This window comes from Leptidea sinapis, chromosome 22 (genome assembly GCF_905404315.1).
Source record: "Leptidea sinapis chromosome 22, ilLepSina1.1, whole genome shotgun sequence".
NCBI classification, from domain to species: Eukaryota; Metazoa; Arthropoda; class Insecta; order Lepidoptera; family Pieridae; genus Leptidea; species Leptidea sinapis.
In genome coordinates, this window is record NC_066286.1 from 9,057,612 (window position 1) to 9,080,057 (window position 22,446).

General features: G+C 35.6%; 1 protein-coding gene across 1 annotated transcript; it reads right to left on the bottom strand.

Moving 5' to 3' along the window:
* Positions 1 to 1,709: 1,709 nt before the first annotated feature.
* Positions 1,710 to 22,445, bottom strand: LOC126970805 (centrosomal protein of 97 kDa). The gene is made up of 15 exons (XM_050816926.1): positions 22,327 to 22,445; positions 22,080 to 22,240; positions 21,528 to 21,672; positions 20,545 to 20,660; positions 18,358 to 18,557; positions 17,441 to 17,524; positions 13,749 to 13,905; positions 11,635 to 11,713; positions 9,240 to 9,401; positions 8,469 to 8,919; positions 7,587 to 7,714; positions 6,472 to 6,557; positions 5,558 to 5,665; positions 4,129 to 4,208; positions 1,710 to 3,084 (listed from the first exon to the last, which is right to left on the bottom strand). Exons 1-15 carry the CDS (start codon positions 22,328 to 22,330, stop codon positions 2,967 to 2,969), a joined length of 2,079 nt encoding a protein of 692 aa, XP_050672883.1. The 5' UTR covers positions 22,331 to 22,445; the 3' UTR covers positions 1,710 to 2,966.
* Between the last annotated feature and the right edge of the window lies 1 nt (position 22,446).

Below are 22,446 nucleotides of genomic sequence, written 5' to 3' on the forward strand. Positions count from 1 at the left end.
AGGCATAATTTTAGTGATTACTGTGGCTAGAGACATTAAGGTTACCATTAGATAATGCAAATTTGTTTATCACCTTGTCTCACGTCACTCGCTAACCATAACCATTTCTTTTTTGTACCATCTTCACCACCACTCTTTCTTCTCTCGCGGTGGCAGCATGTACGGTCAACAGCATGTCGACTGTACATCACGTTTCGCGTATCAGCGTTTACGTCGCCTCGCGTTATTTCCTAAGTAATATTGTAACCAGTTCGCGACAAGCCGCCGATCGATTCGCGTGCTCATTACCATACCAACATTTTACCATTTTACCATATAGCATAAGTTAAGGTTTCAATATACCATTTGAGCCTAACTTGTGTTTTACTCTGTACGGAACCAAACCACCGTACAGCGCGAATAGCCCTCTTCTGCAGCACAAATATTTTATTAATATCGGCAGCGTTGCCCCATAGCAATATACCATAGGACATAATACTATGGAAATAACTAAAGTATACTAGTCGCGCCGTATCTATGTCAGTTAATTGTCTAATCTTTTTAACCGCGTATGCTGCAGAACTAAGTCTGTTCGCCAATCCTTCAATATGGGGGCCCCATTGTAATTTGGAATCTAGAGTTATGCCAAGAAATATAGCAGATTCCACCGGTTCTAAGACCTCTCCGTTTAACAAACAAAACATTTGCATTTACATTTTTGACATTTGGTACGGTAAATTTAATGTATTTAGTTTTCTTGCTATTTAACAATTTAACAACTTGCTGTTTATTACAAACCAATACTACTAAGAAATGGGCCATTACAGGATGACTCAATTAGTTTCATGCAGCGCTTTTCTGTAATGACATGTGTTAATATTTCATGTTAAAATAATATAATCGTTTTTCAATTGAAAACTTATTCAGCAGCGTTGGACACTTTTTCAATGGGTGAAATCTCGTGAGTTCGCGTCTTCACCGAAATGCTTAAAGCAGTATATCTGTACCTCTATACAGCTGAAGTATTGTACAACATTAGTGCTGTATACATGTTATAAGTGAAATTGAGTAGATTTAGTTTAATTTTCAATGGTTATGTACTGAGTTCTTAAACATTATGAAATTTTAAATTTTAATACTAAAAGTTCTAGGCACTTCATTTCATCAGCGCTCAAAGATTTAATCATTCTTATTGTTCTTTCGGCTTGACGGTACCGCCCATGTGCAAGCATTATTTATATTTCAGACTACCTGACCCGCTAAACGTTGCTTTGCCATATAAATTATTTTTCGAGTTAAACCGTTTCTTGGACATTGCAACATTACTTTATTTTTCTAAAATTAAAGAATTTCTCTAAAATAAATGTAGCTTAAGTTATTCCTTATTACATCAGCTACCTGCCAATAAAAGTCCCGTCAAAACCGGTCCAGCCATTTCAGAGATTAGCCGGAACATACAGACAAACAGACAAAAATTGTAAAAAAAAAATATTTTGGTGCAATTATGGTGGTGGTTATTATATGCGGCACATATATATTGATATACATGTAGTAAAAGACGGTTATTTCAGTGTTACAAACAGACACTCCAATTTTATTTATATGTATAGATTAAAGGGTGCCTTTGCTAGTGAAATTATTGAGCTTCTGACACTATCTGTCAAAGTGACAAGTGCAATTGCGATGCTGGTTAGAGTATATATATATATATATATATATATATATATATATATATATATATATATTATAAGATTGGGCAAACCGGGCTGATGTGATGGGTAGTGAGTGGAGAAACCCATGGACATCCGCAAACCAGGTGTATATATACCATTAGAAACATTGCCGGCCTTTAAGTTGGAAGTATGCTCTGTTCGGTTCTGGAAAACCGCAGCCGGTTAATTTATTTATAAAGTGGCTGTGCAGTGCAAGAAGTCTCTCGCTAAACACGCGATTGCAGAATGCTAGACGTCAAAATGATGCAGGTGATGATCATTACATTACGACAAAATGCTAATGTTTTATGTAATGATATACGGTATATACGGTTTTATTTTACAAGGCTTTATAGGGCTCCTTGAAATCGTTAAATTTTTCATCAATTTATTGAAATATTGCCAGAAATGAATTTATAGTAACTGCGCAGTCACACAGATTCTCAGAGATCCCTTGAAATCGTTGAAAGAAGGTTTACATGAAAAAAATATAGAAATCGTCAAGAAACTATCCAAACTGCATCTATGGGTGTATGTATCATATCGGAATTTATAAGTCGCGTAATTTACGTAGGATATTTGTGTATTAATCCTAGAAGTGTCCAATTTAAAAACATAACAAATTGTTTAGATTTACAAGAGCGACATCTCAAGTCAATTTCCTCACATGCAAATATTGGGGTTGAGCAGGTTATCAGCTGTAAAGTAGATCCTGCAGATGGAGCCATTCCCTGAGAGTTGAACAAAGCATACAAGATTTTATGACGATGCGTCACTCGAACGGCTCAGTTGGTTAGAGCACTGGCACGGAACACCAGAGGTAGTGGGTTCGAGTACCGCATCGTTCATAAAATTTTGTTTTTCAAAGTTTATTTGTGTTACGTAGGATATTTTTAAAATTTATACGATCCTAAAACTCAATAACAATTCGTAATAAACGATGGATGGTTCACAATTATTATTATAAAACGAATCGAGATTTAGTCAAGTACAAAATATGTTCTATATTTGATATATTTATGACCAATTAAATTATTTCGTAAATTTAACTTATTTGAGATATGACAACGTACGGTTAACTAAAATACAATTTATATTTTGTTTTCAGATTAATTAAATGATTATCCATTATTTAATTGACTACATAAATAATGTTATGGATATAAATCGAAACAATTCAAATATAATGGTTTAGTCTCTATTACGAACACTCATACGTAATTTACGCGACTCAACGTCCGACGTAACAATACTGAGTAATAATGTAACGTTTTATCATTCTTCGATCAGTTCTCGTTTCATCACGCTCACTCGTTCGTCTGGTGTCTCTTTCTCCTCTATCAATGATTCAGTTCGTTCAACGTCAACGAACGCAATTTCGCTGTCTTTCTCGCTGCGAAATTAAAGTTTTAATAATTGTATTGTTAATGAAACAGTCTTTTTATACTAGATGAAACTACCAGGCAATTTGATGTGAAAGTTTACTATATATTTGAAAAGATTTACTGTTTGATCCCGTCCAATGCTGAGCTCTTTTTGGCGGTGTGTAGACTAGTCACCTAATTGCGTGTCTTCTACCGTATCAGGTTCTAATGAGGTTTAGCATCGCCGAAGAGCTGCAAGACCTGGTTCCTACCGCCGACTTCTACCATCGGCACAAGCTTGGATATCATCTTTGCCATCTGGATATGTGACGTTCCTCTTCGGTTTTTAAGGAAATGTCTGCCACAGAAGAGAGAGCTGAGAGCGAAAGAAAGAAAAAGAATATGTTTGGAGAGCGAATGAAAGAGAAAGAATATGTTTGTGGAGCGAATGAAAGAGAAAAAATGTTTTTGAAGAACGAATGAAAGAGAAATAATATGTTTGGAGAGCGAATGAAAGAGAAAGAATATGTTTGGAGAGCGAATGAAAGAGAAATAATATGTTTGGAGAGCGAATGAAAGAGAAAGAATATGTTTGGAGAGCGAATGAAAGAGAAAAAATATGTTTAAGGAGCGAATGAAAGAGAAAGAATATATTTGGAGAGCCAATAAAAGAGAAAGAGTATGTTTGGAGAGCGAAGAGAAAGGGGACGTTTTGTTTGCGGTTTTTATTTGTTGTGGACGAGGCCATAGATAATTGCAACGACTGTAAAGTGCGAAATATACGTGTTGACACGTGTGTAATAATTCTCATTGAAAATGTATTGGTGGTTTCAATGGTATTGGTAAAAGGTGATCACTTCCTATAAAAAATCTCACCCGTCATCACTACGATGTATCGCTATGTATGATTAGTTTCTAATATTCAATTTTATTATTACGGTTAATATTTCTTTTTATTTCAAAATAATTAAATTCTATTTGTCCCCAAACGCTTGAAGTAAAACAAAATACTTTCTGTGTCACCTGATGGAATTACAAGACCGTTGGCCCCTAAATAAAGCGGTTTTACTCACATAGATGGCGCGGGCGAAGACTTAGTGGAGGGGAGATTGGTTAGCGGCAACGACTGCGGTCTACGAAGCCATCGCTCTTCCTGTAAATTACATATAAAAGGGGATATTTTTAAGGACTGGTGACACACGTATACACAAATTTTCTTGCCCCAAACTAGGCATAACCTGCACTATGGTTACAAGACAACCTATAATTGGCTCTCTGTAATTATCTTAAGTATCGTTTAAGTTTTTAAAGCTGTTGGTTTTCCAAATAAATAAAATATACTTTTTTTTATTCCAATACGGGACGAAACGAGCGGGACATTCAACTGGTGGTAATTGGTACACCTTGCCCATTACAATGCAGTGCCGCTCAGGATTCTTGAAATACTCAAAAACTCTGAGCGACACTACAATTGCGGTCGTCACCCTGAGACATAAGATCTTAAGTCTCGATCTCATTTGCCCAGTAATTTAACTAGCTACGGAAACACAGTAATGCTTACACATCACTTCTTCACAGCAGAAATAGCCGTTGTGGTACCCAAAATTTAGCCGGCATCCTGTGCAAAAGAGCCTTCCCACTGGTGAAAATAGCTTACTTAACATACGGGATCCGACTCCTGGCTCAGTAGGCAGAGTCACTAACCACTGGGCTATATGGCTCGTTAAATCATAATTGAATCAAACATTCAGTTCGGATGGGTGACGTTTGTCAAGGTTAAACAAAAATAATCTGTTTTAAAATAGGCCCAACATAGGCAGGGGCGTGCATATTATATAGGCAATTAGTCAGTGTCTACCTCGTTATGAACCCAAATAAATATAGCACTAGTGTTAAGGCGAAGAGTATGCAGAAAACACGCAAACATGGTGTTTTTAGACAAGTTTTATGGTGAAAGTATAACATTTCGAGCTATGAACACTACTTAATCCTGTTACACATATCCTTAACTCATATTTGTAGGTTGCTAATGCTTGCTGTTGGTTATAGTTAACACTGCCGAGCCTTTTTGAACTACCACTTTTCTTTGAAGTTAAACAAGTTTTTTGGCATGACGTGACGCATTTTTTTGGTACTTTTCTCAGAAAAGTTATTCTTATAGCTTGTACTTTTTTGTGTAGGTTAATTTATTCAGATTAGAAGTGAATAACGAATTTTGAAAATATTGGCTTTGTTACATAGATGGCGGGCCGGCAGCCGTGAACTCATATCGCTCAAGGTCGCTGGCATTTAGTGTCGCCTTAAAGGTTCTTAACTAAACTTCTATTGGACACCCACTCATAAAATTTTTCCTTACGCTCGATACAAAATACCTACAGTAAGCAATCTGTGCTTATTCCAAAGTTCAACTACGACTAGTTAGATCCACAGTGCCTACCTTGCTAGAAAACCAATGCTTGCATAGGCAATTTTTTAATAATGCCTTTTAACCTGTAGGTATACCTGCGGCGTGGCGACCGCACTGATGTCAGTCTGCGTGGCGACCGCGTCTCTGCTTCCGCTACGCACAGCACTCAGTACCTCCCGCATACACCCGCGGAGCTCTTCAACCTAACGACGGATTAAAACCATTCTTAATTGTACAGGCATGCAAAATAGGATGTGACATCACTCATTGTGTCAAGTCAAAAAACTACCACCCACTCCAAAATGAATGCTCAGGCCTGAGAAGAATAGGCGCAACAAACTTAACGGGCTTTTTTTTCATCAAAAAATATGTTTACAAAGTAATATTGTACAATTAAACTTGTTATTTAATAGCCTGAGGGTGGTCGCTCCATTCCCGATCTGTGGTATCATTAAGAAAGTCATTTATGTTATAGTAACCTTTACCACACAAACGTTTTTTTAACAATTCTTTTGAATAACGTAATACTTTTGCTTTGATCATTTTCTGGGATCTTCTTGTAAAAGCATGTACATCGCCCCACAAATGACTTACTAACTCGACTTAGCCGAGTAGTAGGCATTTTATACTTTCCGTTCTTGGTGCTAACATTATGGTTATGACCGTTTCTAGCAAATTCACTTATGTGAACATACATTATCAAGAATATTTTGAGAAGCCACAGTCAAGATGTTTCTTTGAATTTTGCTCTCAATTGTTGTGTGATACCTTCGCAACCCGCGCCCTGAAACGATTTTTACATTCATTATCTAGACACGTTCGCCTTACATAGGCTCAGGGATATGTATCAGGGAAAATGCGTCTCACGTCAACAATTTTTCAGATAACTTTCTCTTATGGTATAAATGAAATGAAAGCTTTAGAGTAAAACCGAAGTAAATGTAGTAGAGAAGTATTAAAAATAAAAACCTTACTGTATACAAAGTTCACAGTGAAATATAAGAATTACCTGAGTCTGTAGAGTGGAGCAAGTTTCTGTGAGTCTCCGCAACACTTCAGAGTTGTCTTGGTTGTTCGAGTTTTGTTTCTGCGTTTCTATAAATATTAAAAGAATTTGTTATTTTTAAGTGATATCCCTTACTTCTGGAATTAAATATACAAATTTAATTTGTAACAAAATTCATAGACGATGCGGGAATCCAACCCTTCGCCTCTCGGGTCAACGTTCGACACACGGACACAACTTGAGTTTTTTTTTATGAAAATAAGGGACGAGAGCAGGACGTTCAGCTGATGGTAATTGATACGCCACGCCCATTACAATACAGTGCCGATCAGGATTTTTGATATACCCAAAAATTCTGAGCGGCACTACAGTTGCGCTCGTCACCTTGAGACGATAGATGTTAAGTCTCATTTGCCCAGTAATTTCACTAGCTACGGCGCCGACCGAAACAGTAATGTTTACACATTACTTCTTCACGGCAGAAATAGGCGCCGTTGTGGTACCCATAATCTAGCCGGCATTCTGTGCAAAGGAGCTGCCCACTGGTAAAGTACTGGTAGAGTTGGACAAGACATACGCAAATTCCATGAATTCACTCGGACGGCCGTTGGATCAATTGATAAGAGCGCTCGGACGGAACCCAAGAGGAGCGCGTTCTAGTCCCGCATCATCTATAAATTTTGTTACAAATTAAATTTGTATAAAAGAATAATTGCCGGCCTTAAAACTTAAAAATAGTTCGATTGTGATAATTTATATAGTGAACTATAGTATAGTTTCGTAAAATAATCACACTAGATGAATTAATAAAACAACTTCGAAAAAATGATGTTAAGTAAATTTCACTGCCCCAATTCTACAAAGGAATAACACATCCGAAGTCGTATCGTCCTGGAAACACCACGCGAGAACGCTCCACAGAATAGTTTTGGAAGAAAGTTCCTTGAAAACCGCACTATAGAGAAAACCCTCACATCTAGAAGTTGATTTGATATACCTTACAAAAAAACAACAAAAAAATCTCCAATTTCTTAAGTAAAGTCAAAACTTATTGTCAGGGCTGATCGTTTTAATTGACCCCATTTGTTAGTTGGTGAAAATGATAATGAAGGGCTCACCAGATGGTTGGAGCTGCAAGGTGGAAACCTTTTTCCAGAGCGCATTGATGGCCTGCATCTGTAACTGCTGGATTTTCCTCTCGCTTTCCAACGCAGCCTTCGTTGCTTCCATGTCGCTTGTTAATCGTCTGAAATAAAAAACAATTTAAAAAAAATCAAACGATCCTCCGAGGGAGAAGAGTTCCTCACACCTTTTCTTTAACCCCCACTCTTATTTGATATAAATATTATTTGTTTGTTTATATTTATAAATATTCCTGACTTTAGGCAACAATTTCCTGGAAGTTTTGATCCCAGAAATCTATGTAATAAATAATATACATTGTACAAATGAAACTGAAAACAAAAATTTATGAACGATGCGGATCTCGAACTAGGCGGACTCTCGCGGTCCGTGCGAGCGCTCTTTCCAACTGAGCCAACCGTCCGAGTGACGTATCGTTCATAAAATCTTGTATGCTCTGTTCAACTCCCAGGTTGTGGCTTCATCTACAGGATCTACTTAATAACATGCTCAACCCCAATATTTGCATATTAGGAAATTGACTTGAGATGTAGCTATTGCAAACCAAATGTTGTGTAATTAATCCCAGAAGTGAGGGTTTTCACTTTAAAAACATAAATTAATATACAATATTATGTAAAAAAGGCGCGACTAGCCCTTGTTGATAATATCCCAACTAGATTACGATAACTATTTTTACACTTACCCCCTTATTCATAATAGTCTGCTAACTTAAAGCATTGCTTATTCTCACTCTGTCTTCATCTATTGACCTAAGTCAGAATGAGAAAAAACACTCCTAAGCGGCTGTTTAAAGTTAGCAGACCATTATGAATAAGGGGGTTAAAGATAACATCCTGTATACATGGAATACATACTGGATATGCTGTCTCGCTCTGGCCGCTTGTATCGCGTGCAATATCCTTATCGTATCCTTATTTAAATTCCGACTTCGATATCCTCGCCACATTCGCTGGATGGTAATGGCCGCCACAGTTTCCTCATTCAATCTCTTCTGCCGCCTCTGGTTCGACGCCAATCTCTCCAAGTCACCGTTCAACTTCTCAGCCGAATCAACTTTCCCGTTGCGTTCAATTTTCGACCTTAACTTTGGGGAAGAGTTCGCACTTTTGCATTTAGGACTTCTCAGGCTGCGGATTTTTGGTTCTGAACTTGCAGTTTTGGTTAACGTTTTCTGGATGTCGTATATCGGGTCTTGATAATCGGGGCTCATAAGTGATTCTGGGACGGGCACCATTTTAGAAGCGGCTTCGAGTGGCTGGTTCGATGGTTTTGGCTGTTCTGCACATCTTGGAGGTGTATTGGAACCTGAAATTTATAAACTTTATATATTTTAGTGACATCTGTCTGAATTAATTCTTATGTTCTTAGGGGTATATCTCACCACGGTGACGCAACCAGACGAAATATATATAATTTTTTTAACGGAATTAAACTTAAATTTTAATAACAGAAGTTCAAAAACATTATGTGGGAGTTTATGATGTATTAGTATACTTTTCCCCATAAACGAGTGACCAGTTTTATGATATCTGAAAGTTGGAACAGCAACTCTATTTCTACATCTGGTCTTTATATGGTAATAATCACTGTTTAAACACCCGAAGTAGAAATATACATCGAAGTACCTTGTTTCTCCTTGTCCCGTTTCTCTAGATCGTGAAGAGGAAGCTCGCCAGAGCAGGACAGCGACATCTGGTGCGAGGGAGACGACGTGCGAGAGTAGGACGCATGGAAACTCGAGCTGAGCCGGTCGGGCGAACGACCCATATGTCGGGGCGTCATGCGAGCTGCAATATAATTACTAATGTTCTATTTTAAGCGTTAATAAAGAAACATGATGAAACGAGTAGATGATTTCATTTCATTTCATTTCACGGATCACCTACCACCTAAATGTAAAGTGATCCCCGCCGCCCAAATTTTCCTGCCACGTCAGAGGAGTCAATACCGGCCTTTTAAAGAACGACTCTCAGGGTATACACTATTATTCTATATTTTCCATCACTAAATATTTATTTAAAAAATATGAAACGCCGAGAAGGCAATTCAAAATACTAAAAATATATATTAGCTGAAGTATGATACACATGGTATAGTTGACCAACGAACGTCACGGTGTCGAATTTGTACATGGGTCGATATGCGCGCTCATCGTAAAAATGGTCTAAAACTAGGTAATTTAATATATCATTAACAAACAAATACCACAAGTTTTAGAGTTGCCGCTAAAATGAGCTGAAACATGTTTTATACATCTCTGGTGAGTGGTTTTATTTTTAATTCAAGAAATGGCAAACGTACACCCATACAGCCAAAGCCGGAAATATGTAAATTATAGAATACATCTAGCAGCAGCATCTTGGCAAATTATATCAACAAGTATTTTTTCTTAAGTTGACATTAAAATGTGAAGTTTTATGACTTAAACATGGTAATATTATAATGTATTTAATATAGTTTGTATAATACCTATCCTAGATTTAATTATCTGAAATCAGTTAAGGCGCGGTCTGACTATTGTAAACGCTACAACCAATCCTACAATATTTGTGTTGATCATGTGGCTAAGCTGCAAATGGGCATTTATTTTACTGATTTTCTTTTGTTTACTCAAAATTTACATATTAAATTGAAAAATTGTTTGGTTTAAGTTTTAGAAAAGTACTGATTCTATTAAATTCTTTAAAAAAAGAATGTTGTAATCGATGAGAAATCAGAAATTTTTGACTCCAAAGTTTATTTTTGGGGAGCAACTTCGAAATTTTTTTTGGATATTTTTAAATCTTATATATAAAATTCTCGTGTCACAATATTAGTAACCTTACTCTTCCGAAACGGCTTTACTGATTTTTATCAAATTTTATATGTAATTCAGTAGGTCTGAGAATCGGCTACTAACTAGTTTTCATCCGCCTAAATGTTAAGGGTATTCCACACCAAAAATTTTTTAGTTAATTTTTTGACAAATTTCCATCCACCAAACCGATGTAGGGTTGCAAGATGGCAATCGAATACAATAATTGTAGTACGATTTATTTGATAGGTCTGAGAATCAGCTGCATCAAAATTTTAATAATTTTTTTTTAATATGGCAATACGAGGTTTGCTGGGTCAGCTAAAAAAGTCCTTCTTTGTGCACTGTATTTTTTGCGTCAAATTTTTTTTTATTGCGTTATATTGTAATCGTCTCTCTAAGAAACCAATTTTTATGGATATTGAGGTATGTCCGCGCTTTAAGTTAACAAATCTTTATTAGGCTATAGAGTATAGAATTTTTCAAAGAAAAAAAAGATGTACTTTATTGAGTCTGTACCGTCTTTATCCTTAGCCTAATAAAGAATTGTATACTGAACTAATTTCGCCACGGAAAGACAATTTTTTTGGTGCCACAGATAATTAAATCTAGGTACATACATAGGTTGGTGATTGTGGCTGTATAAATGACAGATACAGTAAGTTAATAATTTATTTTCGATACTTAATAATTAGTGCAGTGCTCTGTGAACGGCTGGAGCACTTGGCGTTGCGTAGAGACGTCGCTTCATTGTGTCTTCTTCATTTATCACGGGGAGTGTTCCGAGGGAGTGTTTAACATACCTGCCGCCGAATTCCACCTTCGCACGACACGCCATAAGTTAGGATATCATCCCCACCATCTGGATGTGTGGCTTTCTTCCACGTACTACAAAGCTGTGGAATGAGCTTCCTTGTGCGGTGTTTCCGGGATTATACGACATGGGTACCTTCAAAAAGAGCGCGTACACCTTCCTTAAAGGCCGGCAACGCTCTTGTGATTCCTCTGATGTTGCAAGAGAATGTGGGCTGCGGTGATCACTTAACACCAGGTGACCCGCACGCGCGTTGTCCTCCTATTCCAACAAAAAAAATAGTATATTCATGATTGCAATCACCTTTTAAGCATTCGGAGAGGAGACGTCCTACAAGTATAGTTTCCACATAGATGTTATCAATTTGATAGATTTTATTTTAATACATACGGTATTATTTTCGTTTGCTAACCTTGCATTCTCGGCGACTGCATTTTCGACTTCAGCGGGATATGATTCTGGTCTTTCAACTGCTGTTGATGATGTTGTGCCTGAAACTCCAACAAGTTTAGTCACATATATACATAAAATGGCAGCCTGCGAGTGCATAATTTCATATTATAACTAAGCACCCAGGTTGATAACATCGTCAATACTTCCAATGATTCTTCCTTGATATATTATCTATTAATTATGCATTTATTTCTACATTTGGGCCTAAGGTTGTATAGAAGGGTTTCAGCTTTCATCTTTCTTTATTAGAATATAGGAATTCCATATATATACAATATAGGAAATATTCAATACAGTTATGCATTGTACATATACATGTACGTTTACGATACGGTAGGCATAGCAAGCTCTGACATCTTTTACTTGCATCAACCCATGGCATAATAATATACTCCGCTTTGTATTCTCTTCCCGTGGTAGCTGGGTCACAATTGGCCTAAGAATACGTGATAGTAATAGTAAAGATAAGTCAATTGATATGTTCAGCGATAATATAACAAAATTTAAACATAAATTAATTAAGACACTCGATTCTGCAGCTGTAGATATCACATAGATATTAAAATTCAAAACATTAAAATTGTGAATATTTTTTTATTTATTATTATTCTTGTATTTTCATTTTTATATACCTCTCATTATATAAATTTAACATTTACATAACTTTATTTAGCCTTTACTTATTATATAAATTTTAACTTTTTGTAGGACTTGTATTTGTGTACATGCTATAAATATATTTATGTGTATCCATAGCACCTAAGACTTGTTTAATGTTAATGTATCACAAAATGTAATTCTGTTGGTAGTTCATAAATAAATAAATAAATCAGTTGCGATGACTGTTCTCAAACTGTTCTGTTGTATTTTCGAGTGAAACAACGTTATAGACTTGCTACAAATGTGACCGACACGACAATAGCGATGAAATGGCGAGCTGTCATTATGACACTTGTCAATGCGATGTCTTGCCACTGTGTGTGATTCAATTACCCGAGCAAAATGTGTTTTTTAACTTAATAAAGCAATTTTAAACTCGAAATGAAATAAATAAATTCATTTAAATATAAATAGATGAATCACACCAGTTACTAATTAGTTAAGCTAGTAAGAAATTTGTTTCATTTTCATTAACTCAATGAGAAGGTAGGTACCTAAATTTACTGAAAAGGTCAAACAATGGTAGCACATATCGTGACGTAGTCTTAAGCCATCGTGGGATGAGAATACCAGGCGGAGTATATTATACATCAACCCTTTAACGTCAGAAATAGGTGAGTGTTAACAAGGTACTTTATTTATTAATTTATATAATTTTGGGCAACTAACAATCAACATATCTTTACATGCTTAAACTCAAAATAAAATAATAAAATGGATAAGAGTTAATTCACTTATAAGCTACCCCAGCATTCATAATTTCTACTACGCTTATAGGACAGTAGTTTTAACAATTTATTAACTAAAATTTAAAAATATTGTAATATGTAATTTAAAAGAATATTAGAGAGATGCCTAAAACATTAATGCATAAAAAATTAAAATTATGGTTAATAGATAAATGCTTTTATAGTTTAAAATAATTCTTTAGCCAAAAATAATTGTATTCAAATGTAATTTTTTGAGAGGTACCTACACATAACACATACAAACTAATGTTTATTTTATATTATATTATTGAATTAAAGCTATGTAATGTGTATTAAGAACGTATAAGTATAAATAAAATATAATATTCCAATATTGACAATCAAATATTTGTTTGCCGGTATATTGGCGAATTGTGCTGTACAACAAGTAATTGTTAACAACTATGTTACAACGATTCATACAAATAAATCATTTCATTTCAGAATAAAAATGAAAATATGAAAACAACGTTTCTAAGTCACATGTGTAAATTAAGTATTATCTTTTTATATTGAGCAAGCGGAATGAATAGATCAATGTTCTGCGATTTGACCAGTGAGTTATATGACCTACAGAGCCTAGAAATAGTTGCGTTTTGATCCAGATTAGTCCTAGATTGTGGCACTACAAACAGTTCTACTGCTACGTAATTTGTTACCTTACCTTGCTTAGAATAAGCCTCAATTTCCTCTGATCCTCAGTCTCGAGCGCGTCGGCAGTGAGCGGACACGTACTGGCAAGGTATTCACATAGCTCGCGATTCTGTCCCGTGTGGAAGTATCGGCCTTTGCCCTGACTGTACAGCCATTCAGCTTTTAGACTGAAATATATATATGGATGTCATATACTAGGGTTAATTCAAGCAGGTTTAACTCGAGACGCGTGTAGGGATGTCGACATCGCGTCTACGAACAAATCTTCGCTAATTTTTTTTGTTCGTAGCTCCGCTTATATTAAATCTATAATTAAAAAACACACGAAAACTTGAATTTGTGAATTATTGATACCTTTTTATTAAAAAGTCGCTAACCTATTATTAAAATGAACACCTACTTACACAAGAGAAAAAAAAACTGACATTTGACTTACCTCTTTGAAAATAATTTAATATATTGAATCATCATTTTATTATGAAATTATTATACTGTTAGAAACACAAGAAAATTTTCAAGACGTGACGTCACCTCTAGCAGCCGACAGACCGCTATATAAGCGGTAGCAGAACAGTTGGTGATTATCTCAGCGGAAACTCCATAGGGAGTGCCGCTTGCGCCTCTCTCACCCCAAGAGAAAGTCGCCTTCGATGTAGGCTTAGAGGGCACCTGCCCAAAGCCAACTGCAGGTGGTGTTTAGTTGGTAGGTTTTCATGTGAGTCCCACATAACCAACGCAGACTCAGGCTGCGTTGGTATGCATGAGCATTCACCACCTCCCTCCCGTCGTTATCCCGGAGGGTAGCCCTTGTTTGGGCGCAAAAAAAAAACGTAGGTGACCATTACTTCGTTTGTCGTCGGACTGTCAACATCTCACCGAAACTCTGTCCGTTTTCGTATTGATTGTTTGTAGTGAGTAATTATTTAAATTGTGTTGACAGTGACAGGTAGACAGGGTGAAGACGTCTATAAAAGGCGACGTCTTTCTAGCGTCGGCACATTTTCGCTGCAACCGTTGACTATTTAGGACGTTACTCTGCCCGATTTCTATTCGAATATTAGTCTTTGTTGTTTGAAATTTATTCTTAGAAGCTTAAAAACCCTTTTTGATCTTATTTCCTAATTATACTTTAATAACTCGGAAGTGCAAACCCCGAGTGCTCGGTCGTCGGTCACGTGATCGCCGGCAAGCATCCTCTGCCCCCACCGCACCACCTCTTCCTACTTGTGCCGCCTATTTATCGCGGAGATGTTCTACTCATACATCTTTTACTTTTCTAATATCGTAAAGAGACGAAGTTTGAATTTTGTAGGAGTTAATCATCAAATCCAGCCAGACACTAACAGAATTTCAAGAAACTAAATTAAAAGTTTGCCAAAATGGAATGGAGAGGAGTATTTTAGGTATAAAAAGAATTGATAAAGTAAAATTACAAGAAATAAAAACGAAAACAAAATTCAAACATGCACACACTGCATACAGACAGCTTAAATGGCGTTGGACGGGACATATGTTACGAGACCGTAAAGAAAAATGGACTAAGTTAATAAAAGAATGGTACCCAAGAGATGGCAAAAGAAATAGAGGCAGACAAAGCAAAAGATGGGAAGATGACTTCAAGAAAGTGGCTGGAATATGGACCCGTTTAGCGAGAGACAGGAATACGTGGAAATCTTTAGAGGAGGCCTTTGTCGATAGACAAGCTGTCCTACACAACATCCAGTTGCCGATAGTTCAAATAATAGAATAGATTAAATCAATTAAGTGTTTAGTAAGTAGGCATGTATATGTATACTAATTGTAAGGAAAAGCAGCAATAAAAGCTATTTTATTTATTTAATCATCAAATCTATCTGTAAATCATAATGCCGGTCGACAACTGGCAATACAGCCGACAGTTAAGTTCGCCTGCCTTCATTGTAAGTAACTCTTTTTAATGAGTCTCTATGTGAGCTTATACTCATAATAATAAGGGCAAAGTATTAACTACAACGACAACCAGTTAGTACCTATGTAAAATACCGAGCCACGAGGAATACCTTGTAATAATCTTAAAAGGTTAATACAATCAACGTGTTACAAGTTACGACTTATCGTGCAAGGCAGGCCGTGAACAAGGACATTTTTTTTATGGAATAGGAGGACAAACGAGCGTACGGGTCACCTGGTGTTAAGTGATCACCGCCGCCTACATTCTCTTACAACACCAGAGGATACACAAGAGCGTTGCCGGCCTTTAAGGAAGGTGTACGCGCTTTTTTTGAAGGTACCCATGTCGTATCGTCCCGGAAACACCGTACAAGGAAGCTCATTCCACAGCTTTGCAGTACGTGGAAGAAAGCTCCTTGAAAACCGCACTGTGGAGGACCGCCACACATCCAGATGGTGGGGATGATATTCTAACTTGTGGCGTGTCGTGCGAAGGTGGAATTCGGCGGCAGGAATCAGGTTGAACAGCTCTTCGGAACACTCCCCGTGATAAATGCGGTAGAAGACACACAATGAAGCGACGTCTCTACGCAGCGCCATCGTATCCAGCCGTTCACAGAGCACTGGGTCCCCGACAACTCGAGCTGCTCTGCGTTGCACGCGGTCAAATGAATCGAGCTGATACTGGGGTGCGCTAGACGAGAGATGACAGCAATACTCCATGTGTGGCCGAACCTGCGCTTTGTAGAGCGCTGGAATATGGGCCGGCTTGAAGTATTGCCGTGCTCTATTGATGACGCCCAGCTTCTTCGAAGCCAATTTGGCTTTGCCCTCCAGATGGCTACGGAATTGGCACGGAATTGTCGAGACCCAGTATTCCGATACTAGGCGAGGCTTTAAGGGAAGTGTTATCGAAGAGCGGTGATACGACAAATGGGGTTTTTTTAGTGGTAAACGCGCAAACTTGAGTCTTCTGGGGGTTAAATTGGACAAGGTTCAATTTACCCCATTCCGCGACCTTCTCGAGAGAGGACTCGATAGAAGACACAAGTTTCTCCCGGCACTGGTCGACGTTTTCCCAAGAGAGACCTGCATGGCCCGTGTATACGGCATCAGCAGTGCTATCGTCTGCATGTATCACTGGCTATGCCTGCGCAGGTATTTGATGATATGGCGGTAAACTGAGTGAGTACTCAGACGGGGCGGGGAGACGCACAGTGTGTTTGACGTTTAAAAAAAAATATTCAATAATTTTTGATTTAATGAAAAGAAAAATAATTAATGTTGTTATGTTGGTCAAAAAGCCAATGTTGACACACTTTGCATGAAACTGTCGTAGGTTTTAATGGATTAAAATAATATTAATTTAAAATATGGGGGGGGGGGGTCTAAATCTATTCAGATTAATACGAAATGTTTTATTTTTTCTTTTTACCGAAATGTTAATTACGGTTGATTAATTGGAACTCTAATTGTGGATCATAGTTTCATTAAATAATGTTTATTAGTTTTTTAAATTTTTCTATCCCTAGGTACCTACATCAAAAAAGGAGGTGATTTGTGTATTATTTTTTTTTTTACAGTTTATTATGGGCCGAATTAAATAATATTTTCGTTTGAAAGGGTATGCTTGCATATTGGTCTCGTTGTGAATTTTAGATCTGATGATGGCATCTAAGAGCATTTTAGAGAAATCTTCAAATTTAACAGGTTGACACATATCTTTTTATTTCTTTTATTAATATTATTTGAATATGGAAATATAAATCTTACCTTTCAATGGCGCTAACAGCAAAACCATCAATCAGTTTAACACTCATCATCCAGTTGAGGACGAACGGACGGTAGTCGAAACCACTGTTTTATTGCTAACAAAATTATTGTTATCTCTTTATAGTGTCATACTCATTACTATACTTTGTCATATTAAATCATTTATACGTCTATATAGACGGTGACAGCTGTGAAAAAGTCGAAAAAAATTGAGGTTGCCAGTTAACCTCTAATTTGATCAACGCACACTAATACAAAGTGACATACAAATCGCACGTATAAGGTATTATAACTTTAGTGTGCTTGTCACACACTACAGTAATAAATTAATTAAGTGTTTGACGGAGAACTAAATTTTATATTTCGCAATACTTATTTTCAATTAATTAAAATATATTCAATAGAACTTATTTTAACTCAACCTATAGAAACAAACGATAATATTACTTTTTACAGAAAAGCCCCAGCCCATTATATCACAGTGATATATATACCTTCACCACAATTTATTTACAGGGAACACACACACATAGTAAAGTATATAAATCAAATCAAATCAAAATCAGTTTATTCAAGTAGGTCACGAAAATGACACTTATGAATGTCAAAAAAAAATTAAATATTTTTCTTATTGAATATACCGCTACTTCGTAAAGGGTTGAGCTAATGAGAAGAAGTAGCAAGAAACTCATTGCCACTCTTTTATATCAAGATTTACAGATCATTGCAATCACAATGTAATATGTAAAATGTAAAATGATGCAACAAACACACTCAAACGTCAAATAGTCAATGTCAAAATGTAAATTAATACAAAAGTTATTATTATCACCATAAATCAATAAAGGTATTCTGTGAGCATTTTAAATGTTGCACTATTATAATTATAATATTGTATTATCATAAATAAAGGATACAGTTTATCCTTTGCTGCCACAGCTACACATGGGTTGCCCTGTATCGTGAAACTATCCAATTCGGTCAAATGCACCAGATGTGATATTTCATTGAGATCCTGTATGTTGTTATGGGCCAACCCTAAATGTGTCAAGTGAGAGGGGAGATATCTGTCACATTGACGTAGATTTGTTATTCGATTACGTTCCAAACTTAAATTCTGAAACATAATATTATATTCATTTATTACACAATAAATCTGGTTTGCATCATATTAGCTGTTATAGTTAAGGATTTAGTCAAATTTAACGTTAACACTGCCTTATATATAGACTTCGGAATATCTTATTCCTTGGCATACAGTACAATGGGGCCCCAGAATTATGCGGTTAAAAAGATTAGACAGTTGAAAGAAAGAAAGAAAAATTGTTTATTGATGTCATTATACATTCTGATAATAGTTCTTAAAGTTATACTAATCTAATTATGATCTAATGACGCCAATGGACCCCCAACTCACCATAGTTGTGGTTTCGAAAGAATCCACAACGCTGGTCTTCTGTGGAAACCCAGAGAGCGCTATTAACGCACAATTTTGTCACACGAAGGTGTACAAACTATTAATTCTCTATGAGCACAAAGCACAAAAAATAGTGAAACTCGGATCTAAAATTACATTAAACTTGCCATTGCCACACAAAACAAACTATTTTTTTAAATATTTATTATTTATATTAACTCACATAGATACGGCGTGACTAGTTTAGTTATTTCCATAGTATTATGTCCTATGGTATATTGCTATGGGGAAATGCTGCCGATATTATTACAATATTTGTACTGCAGAAGAGGGCTATTCGCGCTATTTATAACCTAGGTCCTAAAGAATCATTGAGAGCAAAATTCAAAGAAATTAACATCTTACAGTTGCTTCTCAATATATTCTTGATAATGTAATATATGTTCACAGGCACATAAGTGAATTTCGTAGAAACTGTCATTACCATAATGTTAACACCACGAACAGACATACACTTATAATGCATACAACTCGGCTAAGTCGAGTTAGTAAGTCTGTTGTGGAGCCATGTATATTCTTTTACAACAAGATCCCATAAAATGTTCGAAAGAAAAGTATTACATTATTCAAAAGAATTGTTAGAAAATGTTTGTGTGGTAAAGTCAAAAGGTGAAATGCTTTATTTGTAACCTTTGACAGGCCGCTATTTAACATTAACAATACCTTTAACTGGTGAAGATTGGATGGTTATGGTAAACAGATAAAGTTATGACATCATCTAATAGCTGTCAAATGGTATGTTATTGCTATAGTCAGTTAGTGCAACCCAGCCTTAGTTATCTATATAAAGCAAATGAAGACTAAAGAGAACAAATGAAAAAGAGAGAAACAGAGTGGCTGCACAGCTCATCATTCATTGCATAATATAAACACATAGACTCTTTTAAAACATTGGAATCACTGAAGTGTTTTGTTTTCTGTGGGAGTGATTCACAAAAAAAAATTGACTTATTAAAAATTACTTATTTTGTATATAAGATGGTTTATTTTGCAATGGTCTTATAGCTTTTATTCATTTACATTCACTCAAATCATCCTAATTATAAGCAATACACGTAAAATAATACGCACAGAATGCTGCGCGCGCGCAATAATCGCTGATGTGAGGCATACCGCGCGATCGTTTCCCAGTATAACCAGGTTAACACCAAATAGGCCATCTGCATCTTTTATCACAAAATCATGTAAAGAGAATAGGGTGATCCGTTTTAACAAAGGTGATCTACTTAAATCATAATATAGGTAATTATGTTTGATAGTTAAGTAAGGGTCAGAGAGCAGAGCAAAGTTAGTGATGTAACCAAACGTGCGAAATTGAAATGGGAGTGGGCTGGCTATATCGCCCCCAAGCATGGCTAGTGGTGCAAGGCAGTGATAGAATGGAGACCGTGGGGTGAGAAACGCCCGAGAGGTAGACCGCAGATGCGGTGGTACAACTATATCAAAGGACTGGCGGCAACAAAGTGGTTGGAAACTGCTCAAGACCGGAAAAGATGGCATAAGCTGAAGGAGGCCTACACGCTTGAGAATGGCTTAAGAAGAAAGTTAAGTAAGATATAAGTACAGAAGTTTCCTTCAAAACTACTAGGCTGCTACAATATTTTTAATATAAAATATTTTCAATTACCTTCAAATTCTTCAAATATGAAATATCAGCAATAAATGAGATCTGATTGTTAGATAGATCCAGATGTTCTAATTGTATATTGTGATTTAAGTGTTCTATTGATTTTATATTGTTCCCTGAAACACAATTAAATTATTAATAAAAAGTTGTTATTCTTAAATGAAGTGATTATTATCACTTACTTTAATAACAAAAAAACAATTTTATTATTCTGAATATAATATAGTCATATATCAGCAGAAAATCTTGAATTTTGTATAAGGAAACTAATTTTTAATAAGTCATCCATAGACAAGTATGGGCCTCACTAAATTGCCATCACCCATAATTACATAGAGTTTTATTATATTTATATTTTAGGGATAAATTGATGTGAATTGACACAGTAAAGTTAGTCAATAAATCTTCCTCTTTATCTCTAGCAAGTCACACTATCAGTACATAACATCAGCATTGTGGCCAAAATTTGTGTTATCTCAAAAGATCTGGACATGCATTTCATCATATCATTAATGTATAAGTTTCAGAGTTACTTTTGTATTTTCATGCCAAAGAAATAAACCGTCTAACATGCATACTGTACAAGTACTCACACATCCTTTTTAAATTTTGAAGTATTTAAGGGGGTTTTACAACTTTCATTTCAAGATAATGAATCCATACTTCTTATGGGGGATGTGGACAACCACATATTATGATAACAATAGTGTGATTCACTGCCAGAATTTACAAATTTGCCATTCCTACCATGAATAATGTATTTTAACAACAACACATCAAAGAATTTGCTATATTCCTAATTGGAATTGAAAAAGCAACTTTACAGGACTGGTAGACATACTTCTTGATCAATGAAAAGTGAAGAAGCTCACTTTCAAAAGAAACTCAATTCTTAAACACAATACATAGTTGAATATTATCATAAAAAATCAAGTAATTGAAAATACTACTGTGACATTCATAATAAAATAAAAGTTTGTCACCTGCTAATTTTAACACCTTCAAAAATAGCATCTCTTTTAGACCTTCAATTTGTAATATGCCATTGTTATTTAATGATAGAACCCTTAAATTTGTTAGCCGTGCTACACCATGCATTCTCACTAAGAAGTTGTTGCATATTGAAAGCTGTAATCATAAGAATTGCAGAAAAATTAATACATTAAATAAAGAAATCAGTGTGAGGCGACATGTTTGCTGTCTTCCATAAAAAAATTATAGACAAGGAATTACAAAATTATCTGAAAAAACAGCCAAATGCCTCAGTTCTTTCACAATTTTTTTTATACAATTTTAATACAATTATTTTATAATTTTAAAACAATCAGAGATAATAATCATGTAGCTATTATAAATAACTATTACATTTCTATTAGAGATAATCAAAGGCTCTTAAAAAATAAATGGTTAACAAATTATTTCACCATTTTTCAGTCAGAGTGTAATCTAACAAATAATTTAATGAATTTGGGTAACTACCTGCAGGTAGCTTAATAAATCTTATATCAGTTTAAATATATTGATAAGAACTTTACGTTTTGAATGTGAAGATAGGTGTCCAAATTATCTAATCGTTGTAATTCGTTTTGATCCAGAATCAAATTATTTATCGTCTTGGACTTCTCCGGAGACAGTTTCTCAATTTTTTTGAGTTCTTTCCTCGATAAATCCAATAATCCATTGTCCGATGATGAATCTGAAAATTTAATAGTGCCTATATATTAACTTTTTGGATTTAAATTCTTAGATACAATACATTAAACGGTCATAAGATCAACACACCCATAATAAAGTTGCAACGTTGAATTACGGCCTCATAATTGTCGTAAGATTTATTATTTAATTATTACAGTATTTATAATCGCTTCTTCAAATTCAAGACATAAACAACAAGTCCAAAGA